This window comes from Papaver somniferum, chromosome 1 (assembly GCF_003573695.1).
Source record: "Papaver somniferum cultivar HN1 chromosome 1, ASM357369v1, whole genome shotgun sequence".
In the NCBI taxonomy this organism is placed as follows: Eukaryota; Viridiplantae; Streptophyta; class Magnoliopsida; order Ranunculales; family Papaveraceae; genus Papaver; species Papaver somniferum.
The window spans coordinates 132,693,351-132,720,619 of record NC_039358.1 but is presented as its reverse complement, the minus strand read 5'-3'; the positions used below and the strand labels follow the sequence as shown (position 1 = coordinate 132,720,619).

Sequence of the window (27,269 nt, the reverse complement as noted above, 5' to 3'; positions counted from 1 at the left end):
TGAAGTCGAGCAAAGGCAAGGATGAATGGGTTGAGACTAGCAGGAGGTTGTTGAAGGCAAGAAAATGTTGCATGTGGTGCAAATTGGTGATTGTTGCGGCAGAAACTGTGACGGTTTGCTGCCAGAACAAGGAAGAGATGAATTTGTGCTTCAATATAGATTCAGGTTCTTGAACATAGTGAGAAGTTGGAGCTGTTGCTACCAGTCGAAGAGATTTGTTTGAGTTAAATATTTGAAGATGGGTGCTTACAGTGAGACATGGAGGTTGAACTAATGATGCAGTTGTTGTGCCAAGGCCAAGAGGATGCAGTTGCAGTTTTGCTGGTGTGTGCATAGCCAAGAAAGTCCCAGGGAATGTGTAGACGAGTTATGCTGTGATGAATGAGCTGATGCAAGTGGTATGAGGCGCGAAAGTTGCAGACGTTGTTGCTGCTGCTATAAGAACTGATGTTTACAGGCCATAGGTTTGCTGGCAGTAGTTCTACTGATGTGTTGCTCCTGCAAATGGGGAGACTGTTAGTTAGAGGCTGAGTTGAACAATGGGTATCTGCAGACGATGGTAATTCAGGTGAGAATTGGGTTTTGTAAGAAACCGGCAGTCTAAAGAACAACAGATTCAAGGGTTTGGCAGAAGCTAGGACTTGAGCACTGATAATTCAAGCACTGGTTGTTGTGACAGTGCAGCTGAGAAGACAGAACCAGTGCAAGAATCAAGAATTCGTTATGGTGTTGAATGGGTCTAAATTGCAGGTACATTTGTTGTGAAATAGAAAGCAGTTGAGCTGCATTACATTGGGTTTAAGGTTGTGAGCTCAGTCTTGAACCTGAGATGGAGCTGGAGGAGTTAGTAATGCCCTGGCTTGGAGCTACTGACTGAAGACTAAAATAGGCTGTCAGTTGTCTCTAACTGACAAGCCAAATACTAAATGGGCTATGGGCCTAACTTCTGGTGGACAGGTTTGAGAAGTGTTTTGAGCTGTATTTCCGTGGGTTTGATGCGACCTAAATTGAGAATGGATAGTAAACAGAAAAGGGATAAAAAAGAAAGGCCTCTCCTTTACGGGGGTTTGCTTCTACTTTTGTTCTAGGGTTGGTGAACATGATAGATTTATTTCTTCTTTGGATGAACTCCATGAACATGAGCTAGATTATTATTATTGGTTATGGAATAATTGGATTTTGCATATGATTTTTGATATGATAAATTAGTTTTGTCTCCATATTATCGATTATGATTCACTATTTATATTGTTACACGATTTGAATGCTTGTTTGATCGAGTCGCGAATCGGTTGAGTTTGTTTTCATCTCTATTGCTAGATTAGGATTTGTTATGCGCAAAAGTGATAAATTCCTGATTACAAGTAGCATAAATATAGTTATAGCTTGTAGTGATGCATCCTTGTAATCATATGTGAACCATAACCGTTGTTAAATCGGATTAGTGCTTTTACACGTTCGATTGCTTTGATTGGCCTGATTTCATAGAACTTAATGCATCTAGGGAATTAAACTTGATTAGTGCTTTTACGCGTTAGGTTGTTCTCTAAGATAGAATTCATTTTCGCATCTTTTAATGTGTTTGTTGATGACAAGAGGAGATTTGCGGGATAAACTTGCGATCAAGGTATCCTAGGGCCTTTGATAAAAGTTGAGATTAAAAATCAATTATAGGTTGTGAAAAAGCTTGTTGTGAATTAAGATGAATCCTTGACCAATATCTCTTCTACTTGATTTGATTTGTTTACTTTTCTTTATTTGTTTTTATTTTAGTTTACTTTATAAAAATTTCTTGCCCTTGCTTCATTATATATTTTGAGTAGTAAGAAAGTGTAATTATTTTTGACGCCCACGACAGCGATCACCTTTCCCGCCTAACTTTTAAAGCTTTTAAAAGAAAAATATGAATGTTTTAAGGGGGAATCAAACACCCCACCTCCCACTCGCCTGAAGAAGGTTGAACTGGTGTGCACACGCTTTGTTTTTGATAATAATAAGACTTATTTAAAATTTATATAGATATTATCTTCCTAATAAATTTATAATTACTAGTTACGACTAATCAAGAATATAAAATACAGTTTGGTTAACTTTGCCTATGTAAGTGGCGGTTCAGATTTGTCCTCATAAGAGATAAATCTAGGGATGTAATCATTTGTCGTAAGTGATGGTTGTGATTGGGATTAGAAACGACCTTCCTACAGCTAGTCCAACAGGGGTTAGTCTAAAATTTGGACAATAGATGTCACAATCTTAAAGGTGAAGAGGGGAATGATTCTAGCATTGGGATTGGAAGTGGGGTGAAGATGGGAATGATCAAAGGTCTGGATTAATTGTCCTATGTCTGGACTATGTTAGTTGTCCAAGTTATAGACTTTTCCGATTAGAAATGCATCTAACGCACAAAATTTATCATGTCATTAAGGTTCCATAATTCTTCATAATAAATATCTATTAATTTGCCATGACAATATTTTATTAAATGTCAAATTAAAAATGATAATGTATAAATTACTAGGTCGCAACCCATGTCATAATGGCACGGGCAAGGATATATGTTTTAAATGTATCCATTGATTCATACATGTCGTAATTATCTGAGAAGAATCGAACCGATCGATCCAGGTCTAAATGTTTTGAGGAGTTGGTTAATAAACATGTCCTTATCCTCGAATCTTTTAATATTGTGTATGTAAGTCGTACAACCCTTCAGGACAAACATAGTTAATCGTTAGAGCAAATCCTATGGGCAGTAGAACATTACTTCGTTCACTACTTCAAAAAAATATCATCAAAGGTCATTCACCAAACTTGTAACGAAACTAAAAACACCTAAAATTACTTTAAAATCAATTAGATTAATCTTACAAAATCTGTTAACATTAGAATTTAATTTTTCTCTTTGATATAAATTGTTGGGTTCCCATTTTACATGAATTTTTGTTTATTTATTTTCCTAAAATTTATAATAATATTTAATTATTGATCTATTTCTTTTCTTGTCTCTTTACCTATTATAATGAACTATTTCTCAAGCATGCATAATTACACGAAGTTGGGGAGAAATGACAAAAACAGAAATCATGACAAAAAAAGGGGAATAAAGAGAGATGTAAGAAACTGAATCGATTACAATTAATTCACGCGTAGCGTTGCATAATCCCATGAAGTAGGGGAGAAATAATGATAGAAACAGAAACCATGACAAAAAAAGGAAATAAAGAGAGATGTGAGAAACTGAACCGATTACAATTAGTTCGCGTGTAGCCTTGTGTTTGGTCAATTTTTTTATAGGTTTCTTTTTTCTTCCTGCCCCCTACCCGGCAAATCTTAAAATCACAACATCTTCTTTTTTTGGAAAAATCTGGCCTTTAAAAATTGTTTTAATTTTAGAAAATAATAATCAAAGTAATTTGAAAACTAAAATCAAATTAAAACAAAACAAAGAAAAATTAACCAAGGGTGACTAAATAATTTACCTATCTTAGGACACCTTTTGTCACCATACTACCTACTTCTTCCACCACCACCACATTATCGTCACCACTCCACCAGTCTCACCAATACCCACCACCATTATCCCCACCGTCGATCCACCACCACCACCCACCATCACAACCACCATTAGTGCTTAATTTACCTGTCTTAGGATCCATTTTCTCACCCTACTACCACTACTTCTTCCACCACCACATCATCGTCACCACTCCACCAGTCTCACCAATACCCACCACCATTATCCCCACCACTGCCCACCATCACAACCACCATTAATGCTTACTGATATGGCTAATATCAAATAAATTTATTATGTATTTACAAAAATATATTCATTTGATTAATTAAAGAAACATTTATTATTAAATTTTAATTAAACGTGATCATTTGTAGCGGTAGAATTATATTCTGTAAGTATAAATTTGATCGTTCTTTATCTAGCCTAACTTATCCAAACTTTGTTTTGTATTCTGGAAATGTAATTAATTTTATTTTAATGCTAAAAACCGTGTTTTGTTCGATCGAATACTATAAATAGCTGGGATCCCATTTGGGTGATCCAGCGGTCATGATCATATTGTCTTATATGATTTAGTATCCTCCTCAAAGTATTTGTGTTTTGTCCTTACCAGTTGTGCTAAAAACATACAACTACATCTATCACAATAAAATGTCGCCCATTTTGTAAATACATAAAACTATTATTTTCCATTACTATTCACTAACATCCACCACCGTACGTAAAAACCATCAACGCCCATTATTTTTCTACCACCAGTAATGTTACCACCTCCACCACTCACAAATACCTGCCGTTGTTTCCACCACCCACTGCTTCTTTACCACCATTAAAAATTATTAATATAATCTTTAACCGGAATCACTGTAGTACAATGGTAAAGTCATTGGGTGATGATACCAGTTACATGAGTTCGAAACTCGCCAGCACCAAATTCTTTACCGATCAATATACATATATAGTTTTTAGTAGACTTATTTGTTAATAAAAGTATTGTTTGTACCATGATATTGGGGCGCCAATATCAAGATCAATTTTGGCGCATGCCCAGCAACCCATTTCACCGGTTCGTTTCTGCCAACCCGTATCCACGATCCAAGTAGAAGGTTCTAGAACATCCGAATGCAAGTGGGCACAATTGTATAAATATGGGAAAAAGAGGAAAAACTTGAGGGGGAGAAAAAGGATTGTAATCGAATCAATAAAATAAAAAATAAAAAACTCTACTTATGGAGATTCATCGGTGGACGTAGGCTCAATGCCGAACCATGTTAAATTTTGTGTCTTTCTTGTTTCCCTTCAATTCGTTTCTAACCCTAATTTTTACCCTAATTCACAATAATCATCACCAAATTATCGCGTTTGCACCTAAAAGTAATTTTGGGTACAAACAAGTATGTATTTATTAAATTCATTAAATGAGCATTTATCATGAAAAATTAATTAATCATTCATCATGAACAATTAATAGAACATTAATTAATAAAGAATTTATAATGGTTAGTTGAAAACACCACGGTCGTAGATTTATCCCTTCTAGAGAAATCTCGGCCGCTCTTTATCTAGCCTAACTTAGCCAAGCTTTATTTTGTATTCTAGATTCTACTAATGGTGATAATAAATATGTTTTTATACTTAGGATTAGTTTCGTATTGTTGCGAGCTTTACAAAAGGGTTTTTCCAATGTACGTAGCTATGTAAAAAAAACAATTGAATGGTTGCCGATGTACGTTACTGTGCCGAGCTTTGTAAAAAAACGCAATTGAATTGATGCAAATTATAAACTAAAGCTAAAACTTAATTTGATGTGAAAATATCATGTTTAGATATAGTTAGTGAAAAAATGACAAAAACAGACATATCTCTAAAAATTGTTTATTCTATTATATTGTGCTTAAAATAAGTAATTTTTTTCTACTATTAGAGTACATATATGCAATATTAAATTAACTAATTAGTATTATTACTAAAAAATATTTATTAACCACTTTTTAATATTTATTGTTGATAAACTAAAGTATATTTCAGTGATATGGTATAACATAAAATGTAGTTTGAAAATAAAAAATAATTATCTTTAAAGAATAAAATATAACGAATAAAAATATAGATTCAAGAATAATTTTTGTTAGCTATAAAAAAAGATGGGATAGAATTTGAAAATAAAATATGAAACTAAGGTGAATTATAGCTTTTGGTTTTGAAGCTTTCAAAAGCTTATTCTCCTCCGCTTTTAAAACTGATAGATTTTGAAAGTGTTTTGCATAAAAAACACTTTATGAAATCTTTACCAAATACCAGGATGAAAAATTATTGCTATAAATCTGTTCTCAAAGTATTTTTTTTTCTGAAAGAAAAAAAAGCAGTACCAAACTTAATTAGATTGGCTAACAATTATATAAGTGGACCATAGTGACGGTTGAAAGTATTGGTGCCCAGAGAGTAATTTCGCACCGTCTCACGTATTTCATGATAAACGGTTTAACTTTATTTTTATTCAATGATGATGGATAATAGAGTTTATTGTTAGTAGAACGTATTGTTATTAGATTAAGTACTTAAAATTTTGACTTTCTAACTAATCATGGTTTTATTATTTTTATGCAACGAATAACCTCACATTTGAAAGCGAAATATCGTAGAATGTAATGGCATGACCCTCTACTGATAATGTCCTCACTTAGCCACTGCGGCCATCTGACAGTATGGGGTTTTCAATGGTCACCACTACGGTCATCCAACAACAGCTTCTCAGGAGGTCACTCATCCCAGGATTACTCAGTATCGAGCATGCGCTTAACTATAGAGATTTTCGCCAACTATGAAACTAATTATACTGAAAAGGTCTCGGTGTTAGGAAAGGACAAACCATTATCTTTATTCCATTTGACGAACCCTACCTGCTGAGTCGGAGTACTATAATACCACCAACTTAATTTGGAACCATCCTCGGCTCTGGAATATGTTCAATCCTTGGCTCTGGCATTTTTTCTCACTCATGAGACACTTTCCCGACATAATCCCTCAAGCATACTCTTTCATCCTCGACAGGTAACCCGTGGTCGACTCTAATGTCATTTGTAAGGATCTGATCCTCCGTCAATACTGTCCCCACTTGATCACTGCGTTATCCGACATTGTGGGATTTTCAACCGACACTGATGTGGTCATCCGTCAACGGTTTTATGGGAGGTTGCCATCCCTAGATTATTCTCGCCCGAGAGCGTATAAATACAGTGCTTTTTACCAAATCTGGATCCAACTATGTTGAAAAGTCCAACTATGTTGACAAGCCATTACCTATATTCTATTCGGTGAACCGTTCCTGCCGAATTGAATTACGTACATAATATATCTGGGAATTTTGAAAAACTAGAACTACATCGTATGTGAGTAAATTGGTTGCCATCGGAAATGACTTAGCATTTTAAAATATAATAGCTTAAGTTAATGAATTATGTTTTCATTATGTCATTGAAATAGTAAGAACATACAATACATTATGTATTGGTGCGTCAATTCCGAGTTTTACTCTTTTCAGACTATTTTTAAAGGGAAAAAAAGCCACAAGGATCCGCAACACTGTTAATATTTACACAATTATTCTGGAGACGAATGAGTTCAGGTGCTGTAATTTTGTTACACCTTACATAGTTCAATGTTTTGATTCCGTTCGGTTGTTGGAGTATGTGGCGCGGTAAACCACATATGTATAACTAGGAATAGTCCCTCATGGAATGAAGAGGAATACATGTGGAGCTTAATAAGCTTGGTCATATCCATACATAGAACTGAGACCTTTTAGTTAAAAACCCCACACCTCTTATCCCAAGGTGGTCAAGTGGGGTTCGGGGTTATGTGGTCGGGCCTTCAGTAGTTTCCGATGGTCCGTGAAGATCCTGACAATTGGTATCAGAGCACATGGTTGGGGCTACTGTTCGAACGTATATGTGGTTGTGGATGTCACCAGGTTTTGGGCGCAAGTGGAGTCTAACTCAAGGTGGAGAAGGCAAGACACAAAGTTGAACTGGCGCTCAAGGTGGAGTTAGTGTCTCACCCATTAACTCAGGTGGAGCAGGGTTCTAGATTGGCAAGGCAATGCTTAAGGTTGAATTGGTGCTCAAGGTGGAGTTAATGTCTCACACATTAACTCTCAAGTGGATAAAGGTTTTAAGTGAGCAAGAAAATGCTCAAGGTGGAGTTAGTACTTGCCTTCTCATTAACTCATGGTGGAGTAGGATTCTAGGGCGCATAGTAACAATAATCATGATCGATAGGTAGCATATATAGATGGTAATCATATGAGGGAGTCTGATTGGAATGGTGAAGTGGTTTAATCTCGCCAAGGTGGAGATTGTTGGAATATGTGGCGCGATAAACCACATATGTATACGAAAATGATTTACATCACGCGGACCCAATCCCTCGGGTTGTACCGACATCTCACAAGGGGGTGGGACCCACACAAAACCCACCCCCTACAAATCCGCTGGATCATTAGGTCTCGGCTTCTTTGTCTCTTGCGGGACCACCCGCGGGATTGGGCCCGCGGGATGTCTATCACTTCCGCATATGTATAGCCAGGGATAGTCCCACATGGAAGAAAGATGAGTACATGTGAAGCTTAATAAGCTTGGGCATCTCCTTAGCAGCACCGAGGCCTTTTAGATTAAAACCGCACACCTCTTATCCGAAGGTGGTCAAGTAGGGACAACATCAGTGCTATTTGGTCGGGACTATAGTAGATTCCAATGATCCATGAATATCCTAACATCCTTCGCTAAAATAAGGAAGATGCATAAAGGTAATATCATTTCAAAGTCAAAGGATCGATAAAATATCTTTCTAAACTAAAAAAATATCAATAATAATAATAATAAAAGTTAAAAAAGAAAAAAAAACATTTAAAATAATGTTTTTTTGGGGGACAAAATATTAAAAATTAATTCCGATATAATTTCATGGCTGGCTTGAGGATGCAACTCGAGAAAGGAGAGGCATAGTATGGGAGAATGTCACGGCGGAAAATGCTAGCAAGGATTCGTGGAGTGAAGAATAAAAATATCTATCGGGTTTTTCTTTACTTTTGTAATAATAAGAAGTGTAAACTTGATATTATTATATTATATATATATATTTTTTTTATTATTATTAAAAGAATATATTACAAAGTCATTTTTTACATCGAGGGTGTTGGTAGCCTAGCAACAATCTGGACACTGACTTCCTTTTGAATAATAAATATTATCTTCATATTATAACTAAATAATAAATATTATCTTCATATTATAAATATTATCTTCATATTATATTTATGTATTGGAAAATAAATAACTAAATAAAAATTATGCTCGTGCCGTAACGGATTAAGCCTTTGTTTATAAGAAAACATCGTTTTAAACATCAATCATGAACCGATGATTCCTAAAATTAAAAAACTTCGACATACACGTGACTTCCTAAAAATGAAAAACGTTTCACGCTGCCATTTTTCTAAAATAAATAAAAAATAAATCGAAATACATTTTCCATCTCCAGTATCGCCGGGAAAAGAAATAGTGAAAACCTAGATCCCAATTATGAAGGGGACGATGTTGGCCGGAGTGAGATGGTTGTTATAGGATAACAACAACAGTAAGAAATTTGGATTGAACGCCTCCTCCTCGGTCGCTGGTGGCATTAGTAGATCATGCTACGACTGCATCCCTAACATCAGAACTTTTTCATCTTCTTCTTCGTCAGTCAGAGAAGGATGTGATGATGGTGTTGGTGGTTGTGTAATGAGTTTTGGTGATGGGAACCAAGGGGCTTTAGGATTGCCCTCATCCTCACTGGGAATTGGGGCAGGGGGAGGGGGTGATGCCTATGAACCCATTAAGATAACAGGTCTTCCTTCAGATGATATCACCTGTATTGGAGCTGGACATTATCACTCTCTAGCTGTTACTTCTCATGGAGACGTTTGGTCATGGGGGCGAAACAATGAATTTCAGCTCGGCAGGGCTTCGTTCGATGTTCCAAGGTATGTACAGTAAATTATTCAATGTTAGTAAATTAGTCAATGTTATCACTATTAATCTGTTGGTTTGATGATGGTAGTTTTTTATAAATTTGGTTTGGCTTTTGATCCTTGTTGAATGTTCTGTTTATAATAGCAGAGATTCATGGAGTAAGCCGGAGATGGTGCAAGGGCTGAGTCAAGTCAGAGTGAAAGCTGTATATGCCTCCGGTGTTGTTTCCACTGCTATTGGAGAGGATGGTTCCTTGTGGGTATGGGGCAAATCAAAGCGAGGCCAACTCGGTCTTGGCAAAGGAATTACCGACTCTCCCTTACCTTCCAGGGTTGAGGCACTTGCTGGAGAACACATTGTTAAGGTATATGCTTGTGGATCAGTTACTCATCTATTAATTTGTAGTTTACAGTCTTTTTTAATCATTGTTTATAACACAGTGCCAAGAGTAACTTATTCATTGATATGCAGATTAGTTCAGTGCTTGTTTTGTATGTATTTTCTATCTAATGTTCTGATTAGGATATGATCGATTCTCAATTGGTGGATCTTTCCACCACTCAGGTATCTCTTGGGTGGGGGCATGCTCTCGCACTTACAAATGATGGGAAGTTATTTGGCTGGGGTTACTCTGCAGATGGTAGGTTAGGACATATTGGGATGTCACTAGAAAAAATGTCCATGTCACCTCAAATTCTGGGTGCCTCCACATCGGTAGAAACTCAAGGAACTTTTTCATCTCTAGAAGTTGCGGAGAAGCTGGTCTTGGAGCAGATGCAAAAGGAGAACGACATGCCTATAATCTGGGAACCATGTCTACTGCAAGAATTAAACGGTGTTCAAGTATCAGATGTGGCTTGCGGGCTTGATCACTCTCTAGTTCTTTGCTGTGAGTAAATCTTCTTCGCCTTTTTTAGTGTATAAATGTGCTCTAGAAAATTGGATATTTGAAGTAAATATTTTCTGGTCATTCACAGGTAATGGTGTGTTATTGAGTGGCGGAAATAACACTTACGGTCAGCTGGGCAGAGGTAAAGAGGATAGCTCAGGATTATCTCCAGTTGACATGAGCTTCCAGCCATTATCTATATCTTCGGGCTTAGGTCATTCTCTAGCAGTGTGTCAGCAGATTTCCTCATCACAAGAGGTTATGGGAGGAGATGTCAGTGGTACAGGGATTGCTTCGTGGGGATGGAATGGGAATTCTCAGTTAGGGAGGTCTGGCCCAGAAAGCGTACCAAAGCTGGTGGAGGGGCTAGAAGAAGAGACACCTTTATTTGTGTCTGGTGGCTGTGTACATTCTGTTGCCCTCACGTCTAAGGGGGAAGTGTGGGTATGGGGTTGTGGAAAAAATGGGAGGCTTGGACTAGGGAGCTCAATTGATGAAGTTGAACCTGCCCTGATAGAGGATTTGGAAGGTGTTAAAGTTATGCAGATTGCATCTGGGTTTGATCATAATCTACTGTTGGTGGTCAATCAGTGACAGCAAGTTGGACACAAGCGACGAGACTAGCTAAGGGTATGAAAGCTTCTACTTTTCTCTCCCCGCACCTGTTTTGCAATTGAACAACTGACCATTATTAGAAGTCTATCAATAGCTACTTGTTCTGTTACCACTTAAAACAGATAGGAGAAATAACAAAAATACACTTTTTATTTAGTGAGCCCCGACACGGCAGACATTATCGGCATCAAAAATTGAAGTTAGCTGTAGCCTTTATGGATAAGAGAATGATGTTGTGCCACCATATCAAATGTGGCGCAGCGTATCAACGGTAACTCAGCTCAATCTAGAAATTTAGGTTAAAATTTCTAAAGACCTGACTTCTTGAATCGAAGAATTGAATCAGATTCGATGCAAGGCTCTCGAATTGATGACAGAATCAAATCAATGCAAGGCTTTAGAGAAAAACTCTAGTTTAATATCTCTTAAAAACTGAATGTCAAAAACTATCTTACAATCCCTTATTTATAATAACCTAACTTTCCTAAAAATCGAGCATCAAAAAAAGGAAATCATAAAAGAAAAGTAAATCTAAAAAAAAAGGCCAAAATTAGGAAAGGTATCAAGATGCTGCATCAGGTTCCGCCGGGGTAGAAGGATTCGACCACGAATCTGGAACTGGGTCTGGTGGAACAAAACGTGATAAATAACGAACATTGAAGACATCCGAAGTGTTGATGTTTGCTGGAAGTTGTAGACGATAAGCATTGTCATTAATTCGTTCCACGACCGTGAGAGGACCTATTTTCTTTGCCTTGAGTTTATTATAAGCATGAGCCGGCATTCGATCTTTAGTGAGAAATACCCAAACTTGATCACCTACCTCGAAGAGAACACGACGGCGACGAGAATCAGACGCAGCTTTGTACTTTGAGGAGGATGATTCGAGATTGGCAATAACCTGCGTATGAACCTTATGAATGTTGTCTATAAAATCATCAGCTACACCATGAAGACGTGTACGGTCTAGAAGAGTAGATAAATCCAAAGGACCACGAGGGAGAAGACCATAAACGACCTGAAATGGACTGAACCCCGAACTTCTATTTAGTGAATGATTATGAGCAAACTCTGCTTGAGGAAGTTTTGAATCCCAAGTTCTAATAGAATCACCCACAAGACAGCGAAGCAAATTCCCCAAAGATCTATTGGTCACTTCTGTTTGACCGTCCGTTTGAGGATGATAAGCGGAGCTCATGTCAAGGCTGGTTCCTAGTAATTTCCATAAAGACCTCCAAAAATGACCTAAGAACCGAGAATCCCGATCAGAAACGATGGAAGTTGGCAATCCATGGAGTCTGTAAACCTCTCGAAAGAAAAGTGTTGCGACTTGGACTTTTTACATGGAATGAAGTGTATCATCTTGGAGAAACGATCAACAATGACAAAGATTGAATCGAAACCCTTTTGTGTGCGAGGAAGACCCATCACAAAATCCATACTGATGTTTGTCCATGGTTGTGTTGGAATAGGGAGAGGAAGGTAGAGACCGGCATTTGTGGCATGACCTTTTGATGTCTGACACACTGTACAACGTTCGACAAAACGCTCAACATCACGTCTTAATGCAGGCCAAAAATAAGACTGAGAAAGTACATGCAACGTCCGGTCGCGACCAATGTGACCTTCATTATGTGTTTCAGCAACAAGTTTAAGACGGAGGCTGCAGTCTGGAATGCAAAGACGACTGTCTCTAAAAAGAAAGCCATCATGCATAGTGAAATCTCGAGAAAGGCCATTCTGAACGTCAAGAAGAACTCGACTAAAGAAATCATCAGACTCATACAAATCAGCAAAGGTGGAAAATCCCGGAACTGACACATGAAGAACACTCAGCAAAGAATGGCGACGACTCAAGGCATCAGCAACTCGATTGGAAACACCTGACGTGTGTTTGATAACAAACGTAAATTGTTGCAAGTAAGATATCCATGATGCATGACGAGCTGAGACTTTATCTTGACTATTCAAGTGTTTTAAAGCATCATGATCTGTGTAGAGAACAAATTCTTTATGGAAAAGATAATGTCTCCAGTGCTTGATTGCTTGAACCACTGCATAAAATTCCACATCGTAAGTACTGTAACGTAGACGGGCTCCAGCCAGCTTTTCACTGAAGAAGGCGATAGGCCTGTTGCGTTGGCTCAAGACAGCACCAATGCCCAACTTAGAAGCATCACTATGTAGCTCAAAAACTTGAGTAAAATCTGGAAGAGCTAGTATAGGTGTTGATAACAATTTTGTTTTAATGATTTCAAAAGCTGTAGTTGTTTCGGTAGTCCAAGTGAAGACACTATCATGACGAATACAATCAGTGATAGGTGCCATCAAACTGCTAAATTGCGGCACAAATCTTCGATAAAAAGATGCTAGACCATGAAAACTTCGAGTTTCAGATAAAGTAGTAGGAGTAGGCCAAGATTTGATTGCTTCTACTTTGCCTGGGTCGACGGCTAGCCCTTCTGAAGCGACGATGTATCCAAGGAAGTGAACCTCAGGAGAGCCGAACTCACACTTCTTTAGTGTGGCAAATAGTTGATCTCGACGGAGAACAAGAAGTACGTCTCTCAAGTGTGCAAGATGTTCTGTTAAGGACTTACTAAATATGAGAATATCATCAAAATAAACGACTACAAACTTACCTATGAAGGGCCGAAGAGATTGATTCATAACGTGCATGAAGGTGCTTGGTGCATTGGACAAGCCAAAGGGCATGACAAGCCATTCAAAAAGTCCCTCTCGAGTCTTAAAAGCAGTCTTCCATTCATCTCCAGGACGGATTCGTATCTGATGATAACCACTGCGAAGATCCAGTTTAGAGAAAAGTTTCGCAGCTCCAATTTGATCCAATAAATCGTCAAGACGGGGAATGGCAAATCTATAGCGGACTGTAATTTTATTGATAGCACGGCTATCAACACACATTCGCCACGATCCATCTTTCTTTGGTATAAGCAAAGCTGGGACGGCACACGGACTGAGACTCTCACGTAAATAACCCTTGACCACAAGATCCTCAACTTGACGTCTGAGTTCTTCATGCTCACTCGGACTCATACGGTAATGAGCTCGATTAGGAAGAATAGCATCTGGAACTAGATCAATACGGTGTTGAATGTCTCTGAGGGGAGGAAGGCCAGGTGGTAACGCATCAGGGAAAACATCCCGAAACTCTTCCAAAAGGTCTTGAAAGTGTGCTGGAATCGATGGCACAGACTCGCTGATAACTGAATTGATCAGAATCAAAACACGTCCCTCTTCACGAAGTGTTTGTTCAAAACCTTGTCGTTGTAAGAGAAGGACTGGACCGATGATGAGTGTTGTCTCTCAGGCAGAGAGGGTTGGAGAATGAAATTGCGATCGTTGTAGCGGAAGCTGTAGGTATTGTGATAACCATCATGTTGTACTCGATGATCAAATAGCCAAGGGCGTCCTAATAGGAGATGACAAGCATCCATAGGAGCAACATCACAATGAATCAGATCCTTATATGAATCACCCACCGAAAAAGAAATTAATGCTCGTCTAGTTATTAGTAAATCAGTTTTGTGATCCAGCCACGACAACTTATAAGGGTAAGGATGTAGTTCCGATGCCAAGCGTAGCTTGTTGACAACGTCTTCAGCAATGACGTTTTCGCTACTTCCCGAGTCGATGATGAATTTGCAGACCTTACCTCCAATGGTACACTTCGAATGAAAAATATTATGGCGTTGATATCTGCACTACGCGGAGCGAGACACACACGACGTACCATTAATGCTGGTCCATTATCTGCAGCAAGAATCTCTGTCTCATCTTGTGGTTCCGCAGGGTCCTCATCGTAGATTACTTCAATGTCATTACCAGCAGTGTCAAGGAGGAGACCCCGACGGTTTCGAGTGGGGCAAGTAGACTGTCGGTGTCCTATTTCTACACAAGAGAAACAACACAAAGAGTTTGGTCGAGCTTGCCGCTGGTCAAGAGCAAGAACAATGGAAAAATCTGTTTTGACAGGTGCAGCATCGTCTGGTACTGTCTGAGGTGGATTTGGACGCAAAGAACGCATACTAGACCAAGAGGAGAATGATGATTTTGTTTGTGCTTCAATGGTCAAAGCTTGTTGATGTGCTTCGGAAAGTGTCAGAGGGTTGAAAAGATTGATGGTGTGTTGAATCTGTTGCCGTAACCCTGCTGTAAATCGTGCTACCAACTGACGCTCAGAATCTTGTACATCAACACGATGAAGAAGTAAAAAGAATTCGGTAGAGTAATCAGCTACAGAGCGGGTGCCTTGGCGGATGGTATGGAGACGTTGAAACATAAGCTGATCATAATTGTAAGGCAAGAATGTTTTCTTAAGTTTCCACGAAAGCTTATCCCAGGACATGATCTTAGGTTTCCCAAGACGGGCTCGAGTTGTCTTCAATTGTGTCCACCACGCTGCTGCTCGTCCACGAAAGCGCATTGTTAAAACAGGAACACAACGCTCCATTGGAGCTCGTCTGAACTCCAAAATCTCTTCCACCGTGACTATCCAATCGAGTAGTTCTTCAGCTGAAGAATTTCCATGAAACTCTGGTATATCGGTTTTGAAACCCGATTCCCAATGATTATGTGCTGCTGCATCTTGGACGTTATCTGGTGCTAGGGTACGGTTGTTGTGTAGAGGAGCAAAGGGGTTAACGTCGTCTGCAAACAGGTTTTCTTCGTCATCAACATCGTCCCTGTTACTGTTAGCGTGTTCAACATGTTCGCGCACTGCTGGTGTTGGTCGCTGAACAAGAAGGGCTTGGAGCGCGGTTGTGATGGAAGCCATCTGGGCTTGTAGCTCAGCAATAGCGTCACGAGTGATTTCTGCTTCAGTACGTACTGGTGCTCGACGAGGTCTCGGCATTGTTGTGACAGAAAAAGAAAAAGAACGTAGCCTGTCTCTGATACCAACCTGGCGCAGCGTATCAACGGTAACTCAGCTCAATCTAGAAATTTAGGTTAAAATTTCTAAAGACCTGACTTCTTGAATCGAAGAATTGAATCAGATTCGATGCAAGGCTCTCGAATTGATGACAGAATCAAATCAATGCAAGGCTTTAGAGAAAAACTCTAGTTTAATATCTCTTAAAAACTGAATGTCAAAAACTATCTTACAATCCCTTATTTATAATAACCTAACTTTCCTAAAAATCGAGCATCAAAAAAAGGAAATCATAAAAGAAAAGTAAATCTAAAAAAAAAGGCCAAAATTAGGAAAGGTATCAAGATGCTGCATCAAAATGGGCGGCTAAGGAAGAGAACACAATTTAGATTGTTATGCTGGCCTTTGTCTTACTACTCATTGTGGTTGGAAATCGTGACAGTGCTTCCTTTATCTTACTCTATTCACAGGTACATAGATCAGATTATGTTTTTCTTCTAAGTGTTTCGTTTTTGTTTAATTTTTTGTATTTTGCCATCTTGCTTATACTGCCAGATAAACTATATCCTTCCCAGGTGAAAGTGAAGAAGTTTATATACAAGCACTGGTCACCAAATGCTGGGATTCTGTTTTCATAGCAGGTGCAGTTATGGTACCAATTTAATAACTTCATCTGTGTTGCGAGTTTATTTCATATCTCATAGTTGTGATAAAGAACCAAAAATCTTGACTTACAATAGCTCGTTGAGCAAGCAGAAAACAGTAGAATATTAGTTTTATACAGGATAAAGGTGATTCTCCGTCTAGTTTCTACATATATAATCCCTAAGACACGATAATTTTGATAACATCATTTCTTCTCTTCGCTATAAAATTACTAATAGTTGGAATCAAACCAATTCCTGATCAAAACTGACAAAAATTCACTTCACTGAGGTTCTCCTCCAATTGTGCAAGAAGAGTGCAGCAGGAGAGTTTGTTTCATGAATTATGTAAAATGGTTGATTCCAAACAGCTTACATGGTGTATGGAAGGAACAGCCGAACAGATACCTCAAATTCTTCTAAAAGTTTTCAGGGCTGTCATCCAATTGCTTCTCGTCTTCAATATCCACCTCCAAGATTTCCTGAGGATGTCTCCCATTAGTTTTGCCACTATAGATTTTACTTGAAGAAGAAAGAAACAGATAACAAAGAACAACATTTTTATGTTCACGTGAAAATGCTCATACTGTAACAATAACACCAGGGTAGTGCTTACAGGAATCCTCTGCTTGAGATAATTGCCAAGCCTGGCCAAAACCAGGGAGCGCTCGTGCCAGAATCGGCCTCTGAGACTGATCTTCACGTAAGGGCCATCTACTTCAGAGAGCTCTGCCACTCCTAAATAATTGAAAGCACAAGAAGAAATTGAACCGTGATATATGAGAAAAAAGAGTGGAACTGAAGTTTGGTTACACAAATGTTGATAAGTACCTGTCATGCCAATGGAAGTATCGAAGATTTGTGCAAACTGATCGAGAAAATGAAAACATAAAGAAAATTGTCGTCATGATTTATGTAGGATCAGCAATAATAATGCTGCAACTTGAACTGTTATAATTTGATTATTACGTGCTAATATGAATGGTGTATCGAGGGAGTTAATGAATTAATTACATGAATTCGTGCATCAGCCAGGACCTCTCGTACATTATCTTCAGTTAGATCCAGTGGATGTGGATGGGCTGCTGATATAATCATACCACCAGCACCACAATTGCTTCTTCTTTGTTGCCTTATTACTGTTGTGTTTCTAAATTGTATTGCTTTTCTTGTTCTTGGTGGTGTTAAAGTGTTGACACTGGAAGTAGTAGTGCTGATACTGAAGCAGAAGTTGGAGGAGAAAGGATGAGAGGGAGAGTAAGGAACTGGGGTAATCAAAGAGAGTGTTGCTGTAGTTTTTAGAGCCATTCTCTCTCTCTTTCTACATAGATATCTCTGCTTCCTTTTATCGGGCTTTGGCTGAACTGAACTTCTTCTTTTGTTGTTTTTTGTTGTGGAGAAATTTTCTTATCCTGTTATCTTTTTTTCTTCAGTATACTGTCTGTACTTTACTAATAAATGCTATTTTGCTTCTCGTCCCTTACCTATTGGATAAATTTGTAACTCATCCTTCATTTTCTTTTCTTTTTATTAGTGAAACATTTCACCTCTTTGAAGTTTCACAGCAAGTAAGACCAAAAATTAAATGCATACGATGGACGCATGAAAGAATCCTATTATTGGGGCGGCAGGGGGAGAGTTTTTGGGGGCTAAAATGCTATGTGTAGCCAAAAAATGGATAGGGGATCTAAGAACTCTATCTGAAATACCATGTAACCTTACCATGATCTTTTAGAAACCAAGAACTCTCGAATTGGATTGGACACTTTTAAGAACTCTATTAAATACTTTTAGAAACTGTTTAAATACTTTTAAGCTTATCTGTAAGCTTTTAGAAATACCATGTAAGAACTCTATTAAATACTTTTAGAAACTGTTTCTTTTTACCCGAAATTCATCGAATTGGATTTTTTTTAACCATTTAAAACAAAAATAAATAGTGAATTTTCTTAGTTTTTTCTTTCTATGATGATCATCATCTTTATCATGATCTTAGAATGCAAAAGAAGAAAATAGTTTTGGATTTTCTTAAGATGATCATCATCCTCATCGTGATGAAATTATGCTCATCATCTTTTCACAATTTATGAACGAGAAGATAAGGATGGGGAGAAGATAATAGATTTAGTTTTTTATTTTTTTATGATCTTCATCATGATGAAATCATGATAATCATATTCATCATGATTGTAAATGAGAAGTAGAAGAAGAAGATTATAGATTTAGGATTTTTTTTTTATGAATAGTGAAATTTAGGTAAGGGTATAATAGACATTAGGATTATGACGTGATAAGGGACAATCTCATTTTCTATTTCATGACCCTAAAAGCCCCAAAAGACCATTGACTTTCAAAACCCCAATAATAGGATTCTTATACAAATATCTTGCATCCCCTGGCCAAGAGCAACTGATTGAAGACATATCTGCCAGGAATTTCTTAAACTTCCCCAAGGACTTCAATACTCTCTCAAGTCACGCACAGTGATACTTGGAAGATTTTCCAGATGACTTTTGTGGGTGGTCTTGGAATTTGGTTTCTGTAGCTGATATTTTCAGCTAGTAATATTTGGTTTTAGTATTGGTCCGGAAGAGTCGGAAATTTAAAATAGTTGGTCTCCTACTTGCTTCAAATAAAAAAAAAACTGATCTCCTACTTCTTAGATGCTCAATTAAACATGATTGATGAATTCTTGCATCTACTCCCTGCGTCCCATCATTAAGTGAACTAATTTAAATTTGCACAATTTTTAAGGCAAGTAAGGAAAATAGTATTTTTAAGCATTTTTTACAATTATACCCTTATGAATAATAACTAGTGAAATTTAGAAATGATTTATCTCTCAAACTACTCAACGGATATTCGCAAACTTCATACCATTGAAAAGCATTTTAAAACACCTACGTAACGAATATAAACATGCCTATCAAATTATGCATATTTCATATATTTTTCATAATTACCTAAAAGGATAATTTTAGAAATATCTCCTTATTTAGTGATATATGTCACTTATTAGTGGGACAAAATCTAAAATCAAATAGGTCACTTAGTAGTGGAACGAAGGAAGTAGTAACTAGTTGCAATTGCACATATTAGTTCTTTAACATTTTATACAATTAAAATATTATGATTAGTATTTGAAATTTAAAATAATAATGGGCTAACAAAAGACCATGGTCGTAAAAAGTGGGCAAGAAATAAGGAGGAAGAGGTCGTAAAAAGTGGGGAAGAAGTGAGGAGGAAGAGGACAACCACACGCACCTTCAAAGATGAAAGGTGGTGGTTTTGCTTTGCTCATTCTCTTCTGAATTTTCAAAAATAACATACAGGGGGAGACTTGTTCTTGTGGAAACTGAAAGTCTTACTTTTTCTATATCTTTGTTCTTTTATGGAAACGGGTGGTGCTATTCACCTCCTTATTCTCCACTTCTCTACTTTGTTCCCTCCAATCTAAACCCCACATCTGGGAAATGGTGAACTCCGCCTGTACTTGAATGTGATTCAAATCCTAGATGTGTGGTGTAGATTGGAGGGAGCAGAGTAGGGAGGTGGAGAATAGGGAGGTGAATAGCATTTCCGATATCAAACTCTCGTTTCTTTATCCCCAGGAGAGCGCAATCGATAAAGATTGAGATGTTGTTGATTACAGTGCAGATGCGACAATTGAGTCTGTAGGATGAACCAGATAAACTAAGTAAGAGCTTCCGAGAACAAAATCGAATCCATTAGTAAATCAATTGTTCTAAACATAGAGTTTTTCTTATTAGGAACAACGTTGCTGACTGTTAACAAAATTATGACTAACAAAGTCGTGATGACGCAAATTACATGAGAAAAATGGAAAGTGTGCTAATAATAATATGTACATCAGCATTGATATTTTTGAGAAATATTTGATAAATATCCTGTAAAAATCTGCATGACTAACAAATAATCGAATCTTCTTCATCAAAGTGGAGTATGGTAAGTTTCAAATCAACTCTATCTTTTCTTCGTCCACCTCGAATCATCGGGAGAACATGATTTAGCCTAACACTTTTGACTACACCATGGTTTATCATAATGTGATATTTTCCTAAATTAAGAATAAGATTAGTGTGTATGGATATTTTTAGCACGAACTCAAAATTTCCTATTCAAATAATCACCATAAACACCAAAATCATCCATAAATACTTTAATAATGCGTTCCGTGTAGTCATAAAGTATACTAGTCATGTATCTCTGAAAGTGGCAGGTGCTTTGAAGGGACTAAACAAGATAGTCCATATGGAAATGTGTCAAAGGACAAGTGATAATAGTCTTCTTTTAATCCTCTGGTGCAATCACAATCTGATTGGAGCCCAAACACCCATTCAAAAAGCAAAAATGTGAATGTGTTGCTGATCACTCTAACATCTGATCAATGAAAGATAAAGGAAAGTGATCCTTGGGAGTAGCAGAATTAAGCTTTTTGTAGTTTATACACACTCTACATCTTGTTTGAACTCGTGTAAGAACAAAGAGAAAATTTTACTCAATATAAGAGAATCTTACGGAGTGTGTCAAGAAGCAATAACACAAAAGTGAAATCACAAGAAAATCAATACTGCAAGAAAAATCTCAAAGAGTTTGTTCTATTTTTCGTTTATAAAAACATAATAGATTTAACTTCTGAGCATATATGAAATATTAGCTCGATTCACGAAAACGTAAAGGCACAAATATTTCATAAGAATTTTGCAATAATTAAACCAATAATGATTATATAATGCAAATTCATCTTCCAACAACTCTAGCATTTAAATAAATAAATCTAAAAACATGCAAGATGAAAAACGTTGGGAATAGCTATGTGTAATCACAATTTTTGCTATACCAAACCCTAGTTATCATTCTCAAGAATAAAATCCTCAAAAGGAAGTTTCCTAGAAAAAAAAAAGAATAAAAGAAACTAAATAAACTAGATTTTTCAAGACACTTCATCGGTTTTGAGACCCTTGTGTTTGTCATCAACTGTATCCACAAGCTCTTCAGAGAAAATATCCTCATTGAGTAGTTCACGAACATGAGATTTCATGAGAACAAGGTCAGCAGAAACCCTTTTTAACTCAGTCTTTAACATGTCTAAACTCTTTAGCGTTTCAACAAGTTCTAGTTTAGCTTCTTCAAATTGACTGAGGAAATCATAAACAACATCAGCAGAAATCATCTCTTCTTGTTCAACATCTTGATGATCATAAGCAAAACAGCAATTCACATCATATGGAATTTTGGATGAATCAATAACTTCGTCATCAACCAGTGTTCTCTTCTTTCCTCTTGTTTCAATACCATCGCGATTAAGAGCTTTCTCTATGCTTTCAAGAATTCGAGATATATGAGACATGCTTGGCTGCGGAACCTTGGATGAGAATATCTCAATCACAAGTTATGGTATATAAAGGAAAAGATATTCCCTGGGATGAATGAAGGTTCGTGACCTTATTTAGACATTAGGGTTTTGCGCGGTCAACAGAAAGGTACATGTGCCTTTTGAAAGTACGGTACCGGTTGATCCAACGGGTTTCGGAAAACAATAATTGAGGGTAAAAAACAGTTGATATTTTCAAAGAGCACACAACAATTTATCAATACTGCAACCATTCTTCTTTGTGATGACAAATATTTTTCCTTGAATATTAACGTATCCTTCGCTCAACGAACGTAAGTTTAGAGCACAAGAAAATCAATATTAATGAGAAGATTTTAATTAGAGAATGTCACCTCAAGAATTCATAACATTCAAATATGATTGAACTTATCATGAAAGGATTGCAATATGAAAAGATTGTTGCTTATCAAAAACAAGTACTACTTGAGGCAAATAGCACACATGTCACGTAGTAATCCTTATCCAACAGGATTTTTTATGGATAAGGTTCCAAGACCTGTGCCTAGTTTGCACAAGGGTGAGTTGTACACTCACCATTGGAAGAATGCTGCTGTTTTATTTTGCTCCTTCTTTTGAAACGTGGAAAATGATCATAGAAATTACTGTCATCAAAATAAAAATATATGATTAGAACTCTTACCTGAAGTTCCTTGTCTTGAAACGAACAATTTGTCGTTAAAATCTTTATATCTTATAACGATCAAATTCAGGTTAGCTTGTTGAGCTGTTTCAAAAGTTTCCACCCTTTTTGGAGGTATATAGGTATTCTTTGGATCACATATTTGTGAAGGTTTCACAGAGTTCTTTTTAAACAGATTTTGCACACTACCCTTTTGGTTTGTTCGAATATTTTGTGACCAAGAAGTGCTGACATTCCTAGAAGCTGATTTGCTTGAATGTGGTTTCACCTCAACGGGTTTAGACATCCGAATATCAGTAATAACTTTCAGATTTAAATCCAAGGTGTTTTGAAGACGGTCAAACTGAAAGTTTTCCAACCTCAGTTTACACTTTCTTTGAACATGTTCTTTAGTGTTGCAATAGAAGCACACTTTATGAGTTTCAATGAAATCAGAACGGGTAGTCTTGACAATTTCATTTTGTAAAGAGCTTTTCCTCCTTGGAGACACAGTTCTATATCTTGGTTAGAGAAATTCAAATAATTATCTCTAATCAAAGCAGTACTTTGATTATTAGTTTCTAACTGCGATTTTGTTAGAATATCATGAACAGAATTTGTTTTTACTTTTTCTAGTTCATCGCCTTGTTCAGAAGCTATCATCATGGTAGTTTCTTTGGATTCACTATCGCAACATAGAGCAGTATTCTTACTCGTAGGTTGAGCGATCTCCAAGGCATCATCTTCAAGAGACGTCCTTATTTTGGAACCATATTTAGAATAATACCAATAAGAGTATTGACTTTGTATCACAGCCGAAATACCTTAGAAGTCTGAAATTCTATAAGCTTGGAAATTTCATAGCTTTCCTTGGCTGCTTCACGTTCTACTTCTGAGTCATACTAATCTGTAAAACAGTAGGAATGGCACTTATCAATATCCGATTGTTTTATGGAACTATAGTGTTTTATGGATCCGAATGTTTTACCGGATCCATAGAAACAATGTCTTTTAAACTGGTGCAACACTTATTAGAGATTTCGTCTCTTTCCATATAGTCAGACTGCTTTAAATACAGACTTATTAGATCTTAACGTGTTTGCCTGATCTGATACCAATTGAAAACACTGGGGGTACCAAAATACACCACCAACTTTTTCGTAGGTAATCTGTATGGACAAACTCAACACAACTTCGAGAGTAAAAAAATAAATCTAGGAAAGTTCCTAGAGTTATATCTCTCTCTCTTGTTGTTGGAACGTTTACAGAACTGAATCCGTGAACCTAACTACAAAGAGAGTTCTTTGACGGTACCAAAGACCAATGTCCAAGGATCAATCAAAATAGGTTGGACCTATCTACTGTGATTTATCAAACGCACAACCTGTGATTTTTCAATTATAAAGATAAACGATATAATGCGGAAAAAGAAATAACACAGATACCATAAATTTTGTTAACGAAGAAACCACAAATACAGAAAAACCCTGGGACCTAGTCCAGATTGAACACCAAACTGTATTAAGCCGCTACAGACACTAGCCTACTACCAATTAACTTCGGTACAGAATGTAGTTGAGCCCGAACTGATTCAGGTACAGTCACACTCTTTATGCCTCTTGAATCCCAACAAGACTCCGCGTAATTGATTCCCTTAGAAGGAGTCACACCAACTAAGAGTTGTTGCAACTCAATTGAAAACTTTAAACCAAATCTTCCTCCCATAGATTCAGCCTATAATTGATTTCCTAATTTACGACCTAAACGGATGATCAGATCAAACGAAAGATCAAGGTGCTGGAAACCGATAGCAACTTGAACGAAGTATGGCTATCCTAAAAATCCGGATTTATGCAACTCGAAGTGCAACCTAGATTATTTTTCACCTCACAAGTATAAAACTTGCAGAATCAACAAAAACTCTAAGACGAAAAGAACTTTGATGATTACTATATATCTTGATTGATGGAGCAAGGCTCAACAAACAATCAAGATCAGGATACTCGAGTTATCAAGATCAAAGATAACTGGACCTGGCTTCACGAATTCCAATGAAGTATTTATAGTCGCTAAACCCTAAAAGGATTTCTGGAGAGGATGAATCTAGATAAAACTAGGACACACCAAAAAGTAGTGTAAGGATTCAAAGATCTCGGTTGCCAAGAGTTCACCTTAAATAGACTTCAAAGTCTAGGTTGCTTAAGGTTTAAGCTAAGATAGCTTTGGAACCAAGCAAACAATATTCACCATTAGATGAAGGCTTTGAATCTTATTCACATAAACAAGATATACACTATGGTTATGTAAACCTTAATCGGACCGTGTATAAATACTATATCCAACATGGTTAGCCGAAACTAGCCGATTTGAACTTAAAAGCTTAACACTCATTTTCTTGTTCATAAAGATATTAATCTTGAGTCACAATTATGTGACCAAATGAGTCTAGTGTTAATTAGAGAATTGATCAAATGCAAATCATCTTATAAAAATAATTCAATTGCAATTGAATTAAAATCGACATAGTTTGTAAATGTACAAGGTACAAATATTTGATACGTTCGTGAGTCGGCTGAGTCACAGCATGCAGACCGATTTGAAAACTTATAAGCAATTACCGAGTTCAAGAGTTGTCAGAACTTCTCAGTTCACGTACCGGTTTGCAAACTTAGGTGCAACTCAAAATTCCAGAGTCTACAGAACTTTTCAGTTCACGTACCGGTTTGCAAACTTAAGACCTTTACCGGTTCCGGAGTTCACATAACTTTTCAGTTTGCGTACTGGTTTGGGTATTAAACTGGTTCTAGAACATAGAATTGTATTGGCTCGCATACGAGTTTGATACTTTAACGCGATTCCCTTATGTTGATGGTGGTTTTCAGTTCAAGACTAAAATTGTAAAACCCTATGTTTAATATGCCATCATTCTACAAAAAAACTGAGCCATTTAAGAGTGATGAGTGCCCAGGCCTCTTTACTTACATATGTATTGAGCAACTCAGTATATTTATATATAAAATTTATCCAGAATGGCGCGTGCAGCAACAATCCCAAATATTCTGTAAATTTTATCTTTCACATGCATTACTCACTAATGCATGGCCTACCGACTATTCATTCTATGCCATGTTCCCTAGCCGAACTCTAGATGTTGACATGACATGACATGACAATTAACGTTCGCTCGCATCAGAGTAGCATGAGTTTCGCGAAGTGTCAGGATTAATATATGCATGGTAGTACTCAATCGGGGACACACAAAGTTATGATGTCCTCTGAAATATAATTAGTGATTTTGTATCAACGCACAAAATTCACCAGAAATTGATTTATTTTGTGTCAGCCCACATAATTCAATTTTTGGTAACCTAATTTTACTAATTTACAAAAAATTAGGTCTTTTTTGCAGCCTGCACAATATCTTGAACCCTATTGGTCGATACCAAACCTAGATAGGCTAGGAAATTAATCCGCCATGGACTAGTAGTAGCAAAATCCTACCAAAAATAGAACACAAGATGTAAAAGAGAAACTGTGGCAAATAAAAGCAGCAGCAAAAGGAAGCACGATCACACCACTTAGCCGACCAGTTTTCCCTAGCACGCACTTCCCGTGGCTCGCCGGCCGCACCCCATGTTAATGCTTGTTGGACCCTCTGTCCCTACCGACCAATCAGATCATTCCAAAAGCGCCACACACACTTTTAAATAAAGTTGTAAGTTGATTGGTCGACCCACCTAATTTCTTAAGGAATATAATATATGCTGCCCATGTCAGTCTTAAAATGATCACGGCTGTACGTTTTGGCCGGTCGATTTATCAAGTCTAGCCACCTCCTAACATGGTCGGACAAGCACCATCAGGCACACCGGCAGGCCAACTAATGCTTAGTGAAAAGGCGAGTTTACCCAAATATACCTCAAGCTAAAACTTTTCCTACCTATATGTCCTTTGTCCGAAAGTGATTGTCTATGGACTGAGTCGAGACAGTGCAACTAATCGCTTCACACTTCGTGTGATCGTCTATGGATACGAGATCGAGACAATACAACAACGAAGTATGTTTACTTGATAAAAAGTTTCGGACTTAACCAAACACAATAGGATTGCTTATCAAGGAAATAGGAATTAACGTTTGTGTAATTTACTTGAATTATAATAAAACCATTATAATGCAGAATATAAAGTAAATGACACAGCAAGATTTTGTTAACGAGGAAAACGCAAATGCAGAAAAACCCTGGGACCTTGTCCAGAATTGAATACTCTCAGGATTAAGCCGCTACACAAAATTAAACCAACTTCGTATAGTTGAGACAAAGCAACTAAATCTATAGTTCACCTAGTTCCGTCTGTATTCCCACGCCTCCAACTTATGAATAAGTCACGTACTTGGAACAACTCCTTTGGTTCGTATTCCAATCAGTAAAGGAACAACAAATATTTTTGGTATCAACTCTATTCAACCAAGTGATGTGAGTCGGACAAAAGGTCTTATGTTTATCTTAACATAAACTCCTTCGTCAGGTTCTTAGATCTATCTTATGATCAATCACCAAAGGTAATTGTTAAGATTTTGCAATCAATACTTTTAATCACAAAGAATTGTATTGATGCCAATCTACACAACTAATCAATCCAATCTACCACAACGATAAATCAAT

At 37.2% G+C, this 27,269-nt stretch overlaps 2 protein-coding genes across 9 annotated transcripts; one reads left to right on the top strand and one right to left on the bottom strand.

Annotated features, from left to right (window-relative positions):
- The first annotated feature begins 9,036 nt into the window (after window positions 1-9,036).
- Window positions 9,037-17,576, top strand: LOC113301187 (ultraviolet-B receptor UVR8-like). 8 transcript variants are annotated; one of them, XR_003336098.1, is made up of 7 exons: window positions 9,037-9,539; window positions 9,676-9,892; window positions 10,093-10,417; window positions 10,506-11,047; window positions 11,190-16,396; window positions 16,502-16,567; window positions 17,189-17,576. XR_003336098.1 is itself a non-coding variant. In XM_026549954.1 (5 exons), the coding sequence occupies exons 1-4, from the start codon at window positions 9,298-9,300 to the stop codon at window positions 11,009-11,011; spliced, it is 1,293 nt and encodes a 430-aa protein (XP_026405739.1). In that variant the 5' UTR covers window positions 9,037-9,297; the 3' UTR covers window positions 11,012-11,047; window positions 17,189-17,576. The 8 variants fall into 8 exon arrangements, 1 of the variants encoding a protein (XP_026405739.1); XR_003336084.1 differs by having other exon boundaries at window positions 9,673-9,892; window positions 12,505-16,396; XR_003336073.1 differs by having other exon boundaries at window positions 9,673-9,892.
- On the bottom strand, window positions 16,586-17,992 carry LOC113301218. Its single transcript, XM_026549969.1, has 4 exons — window positions 17,585-17,992; window positions 17,402-17,438; window positions 17,187-17,308; window positions 16,586-17,052 (listed from the first exon to the last, which is right to left on the bottom strand). The coding sequence occupies exons 1-4, from the start codon at window positions 17,876-17,878 to the stop codon at window positions 16,990-16,992; spliced, it is 516 nt and encodes a 171-aa protein (XP_026405754.1). The 5' UTR covers window positions 17,879-17,992; the 3' UTR covers window positions 16,586-16,989.
- Window positions 17,993-27,269: the final 9,277 nt, after the last annotated feature.